The sequence below is a fragment of the Oncorhynchus gorbuscha genome, linkage group LG23 (assembly GCF_021184085.1).
Source record: "Oncorhynchus gorbuscha isolate QuinsamMale2020 ecotype Even-year linkage group LG23, OgorEven_v1.0, whole genome shotgun sequence".
NCBI lineage: Eukaryota > Metazoa > Chordata > Actinopteri > Salmoniformes > Salmonidae > Oncorhynchus > Oncorhynchus gorbuscha.
In genome coordinates, this window is record NC_060195.1 from 66,855,822 (window position 1) to 66,859,953 (window position 4,132).

Below are 4,132 nucleotides of genomic sequence, written 5' to 3' on the forward strand. Positions count from 1 at the left end.
GTCACTTAACCAACTGAGCCACGAATAGTCGGCAGAACCCAGAAGATGAGGCAGACACAGTAGTACTTGAGACGGTGTATTTAATGAAGTAAAAAGTGAAGTTCTTCAGGAAAACATGTAACTCCACAACCTCAAAAGGAATTCCACAAGAACAAAGGTAATCCTCCAAGACAAAAAAGGTAAATCCACAAGGTGGAAGGTAAAGCACAAAAAGCCTCAAAAGATACTCAAAAACAAACAAGAACAAAAAAACAGAATTCCACAAGAGAGTCCACCGGGATCAACAAGAGTTCACAGAGTACTAGGGCTGGGTGCTAACATACAAACACAGAGCAAAGAACTGAGGAAAACAAAGGGTTTAAATACAATCAGGGGAAACGAGGCACAGGTGCAAATAATAATGGGGATCAAGGGAAAACAAAAGGTCAAAAGGCACAATGGGGGCATCTAGTGACCAAAAACCGGAACAACCCTGGCCAAATCCTGACAGTATGTGTGATGTCTACTGTTAATTTTTATTGTTTATTTCACTTTATTTATTATCTACCTCACTTGCTTTGGCAATGTTAACACATGTTTCCCATGCCAATAAAGCCCTTGAATTGAATTGAAAGAGAGAAAGAGGGAGAGAGAGAAGGAGAGGGGGAGGAGATGAGATGCTGTAGTAATTGATGGAGTAGTCAATTAGATCTATCTTAATTCGACCCATCGGCTCTTTTCATATCCAAATGGGCCCAGTTCATCATCATAGAGGTCTCTGTTGATAATTCACAACATTATGTTTCTCTCTAATGGATTCAATCAACTTGAAAAATAGAAAGATTGGTGACTTTTACAGTGATTGTTTTGAATTTATTATGACTACCCAAGTAGTGTACACATGTATACTGATGGCTTTAAACATAACGCACTCCATGGCCCCAATGGCAAGAGTCACACATGCAGTGACTATAAGCTGACAGACATGGGAGAGGTGGGGCAACCCTACCAGTCCTGCACCTCGAATGGGGTCTTTCTGCGACTCCCTTACAGCTAGAGTCCACAGACTCGGGGCGCCACTGCCCTCATCCAGGAGGAGAGGATGCTTCATCATCCATATGCTATAATCCCCATTTATAATCCCACACGTCCATCCCCAAAGTGAGAGCAGTCCTGTCCTGGCTACTCAGAGAGCCATATCCTCAGAGTCCTGTCTCCTCCTCCATCTGTCTCTGAGTTTATGGAGGAGTTTCCTCACCGGGTCCGTGTACTGCCTGTTGGCCAGCCCCAGGACCAGCGGCATCACTGCCATGCTCCCGATCCCCGTGCACGACAGCACAATGTGTGTGGTGGAGTTCCCGCGCATCTCCTTGCTGAGCAGAAACGCCACGCAGACATGTATGTAGATGATGTAGGGCACCCAGCAGACCAGGAAGGTCAGCGACACGGCGGCCACACACCGCGTGTAGCGGAGGTTGAGCCGCTGCTCCCGTTCCATGGCCTGACCGCCCCCCCTGGTCGCCACAGAGCGGTGCAGCCGACAGATATCCTTCATCTGGCCCCGGGTGATCCACAGCACACGTCCCGTCATGGCCGCGATGGACAGGATGGCAGGTGCCAGCAGCCCGTACACCTCGAGGTAGATGAAGGCGTTGGGGAAGACCCGTCTGTAAGAGCAGCACTCAGAGCCGCCCGGCGCCGCTACCGCTGCCACCACGGTGGAACAGTTCACCGGCGCGCCCGTGTCGTTAAACGAGCAGCAGCCGTTCCACCCTGGGCCGGCCCGGTTGTTCCAGCCGAAGGCGGGCAGGGAGGCGTAGAGCAGTGGCGGCGCCCACACGGCAAGCAGCACCAGCGGGAAGTGGCGGTGAACCCAGAAGCTACTATAATGTAACGGACTCATGATGCACATGTACCTCTCATAATGAACTATCACCAGGTTAAACAGGAACGCCAGGAACAAGAAATTAGGAAAAATATGAACCAGGAGACAGGAGCTAAAACTCAGCGGACGGTTGAGTCCCATCCAGGGGATGAACGGCAGAGCCACGCCCGTACACAGGTCAGCCACTAGCAGGCTCAGGAAGAAGTAGTTTGGGGTGTTGTAGAGCTGACGGTTACAGGAGATGCCCAGGATGATGACCAGGTTGGCCAGGATGATGGCGGTGGACAGGGGCACGGTGATGGCGTAGATGAGACGTGCCTCCGACAGCAGCGGCCGCACAGCAGAGTCATTGGCCAGGTCATCCATGGCTGCGGTTGCGGTGGTTGTGTTCCTCCACAGTTGTCCTTAGTGTGCCAGACCTTTGCCCCCACTGCTACGGAGACTTCCACAGCTCCCATTAAACTGCAGGAAGCCTGGGTGAAGACAGACAGACAGAATACAGTGAGACCAGAGGTCATGGAGCATGATATATTCAGAGCTCAAAAACAAACTGCCAGTTAGTCGCTCTGGATAAGAATGTTGGCTAAATGACCAACATGTAAATGTAAACGCAAACTGCTCTCTGGTCTAGAGACCATATGTGTCATATGTGGCACCTTAGTTCAATTGTTTTGTCCTTGTTTTAGTATGGTCAGGGCGTGAGTTTGGGTGGGCAGTCTATGTTTGTTTTTCTATGTTGAATTTTGCGTTTGGCCTGGTATGGTTCTCAATCAGAGGCAGGTGTTGTTAGTTGTCTCTGATTGAGAATCATACTTAAGTATCTTTTTCCACCTGTGTTTCGTGGGTGTTATGTGTGTCATCCCTAGACTAAGGTCAGGACGTGACTGTACCCCCCCTCCCCAAAGGTGCGGACTCCGGCTGCAAAACCTGAACCTGTAGGGGAGGGTCTGGGTGGGCTCTGGCAGCTCCTGGCTGACTGACGGCTCTGGCAGCTCCTGGCTGAACGGCGGTTCTGGTAGCTCAGGACAGATGGGAGACTCTGGTAGCTCAGGACAGATGGGAGACTCTGGTAGCTCAGGACAGATGGGAGACTCTGGTAGCTCAGGACAGATGGGAGACTCTGGTAGCTCAGGACAGATGGGAGACTCTGGTAGCTCAGGACAGATGGGAGACTCTGGCAGCTCAGGACAGACGGGAGACTCAATGGTATTAATTGATCAACAAATCGGGCAGAAAAGAGTCCCAGCAGTATATCAGGGCTTGAGGGTCTGTAATTGAATAACCCTAGTTTATTGGTTAAATGGCCAATTTAGGTAAAACACAGTGTCTTCATGTTCTGCCTCTCCACTTGTAGATAGATGTACATAGATGTTATCTCTTTAAACACAATTACAACAGTCATCATGGCCGCAGGATTGCTGTTTCCTCTCCATTGCCCCAGCGTAAGAGAGAGGAATGTTTAAAAGACGAATGTCTTTGTTTTCTTCCTGCAGACTGCTGCGGTTCACGTAGATTGATTCCAAAGGAAATGTAATATCAAGCCTTTGGTCTGAATAGGCAGGAAGAGAGAAGGACAACTGGGGGGGGTTGACAAAATGAAAGCCCTATATTACTGTATATGACAGGTAATCATATTTGGATGGGGGGGTTGACAAAATGAAAGCCCTATATTACTGTGTATGACAGGCAATCATATTTGGGGGGGGGGGGGGGGACAGAGTTGACACATTGAAAGCCCTATATTACTGTATATGCTATACATTTCTATCTGAATGTTTTGATAGAAATATAATGAATATATTCTATATGACTAGCAATTGCATAAAATCTATCTAAATGTATTTGTTTTGTAAGCTTGTCCACTTCACTCTTACAAAGAAATGTACTGTCTAGAACCTAAAAGGGTTATTGGACTGTCCCCATAGGCAAACCCTTTGAAGAACCCTTTTGCTTCCAGGTAGAACCCCTTTGAGTTCCAGGTAGGACCCTTTCCACAGAGGGTTCTACGTGGAACCAAAAAGGGTTCTCCCTGGAACCAAAAAGGGTTCTCCCTGGAACCAAAAAGGGTTCTCCTATGAGGACAACCAAAGAACCCTTTTGGAACCCTTTTTTCTAAGAGTGTACTGAACAGACCCCATCAGGTCAGACTCTGTGGTTAGTTATCAAACACCTTCTTTAGGCTTCTGTCATTTCTGGACCCAGCTGGCTGAGGGTCCAGTATCTAGACAAGCACAACTAATGCAGGGTTGTAGAAAGTGACACCACACT

General features: G+C 48.5%; 1 protein-coding gene across 1 annotated transcript; it reads right to left on the bottom strand.

Moving 5' to 3' along the window:
• Positions 1-595: 595 nt before the first annotated feature.
• On the bottom strand, positions 596-2,331 carry LOC124011655 (G-protein coupled bile acid receptor 1-like). Its single transcript, XM_046325113.1, has one exon. The coding sequence runs from the start codon at positions 2,228-2,230 to the stop codon at positions 1,166-1,168; it is 1,065 nt and encodes a 354-aa protein (XP_046181069.1). The 5' UTR covers positions 2,231-2,331; the 3' UTR covers positions 596-1,165.
• Positions 2,332-4,132: the final 1,801 nt, after the last annotated feature.

Bases quoted from the DNA above. Each gene is read 5' to 3' on its own strand.
- LOC124011655 (XM_046325113.1), bottom strand. From the start codon at position 2,230: ATGGATGACCTGGCCAATGACTCTGCTGTGCGGCCGCTGCTGTCGGAG.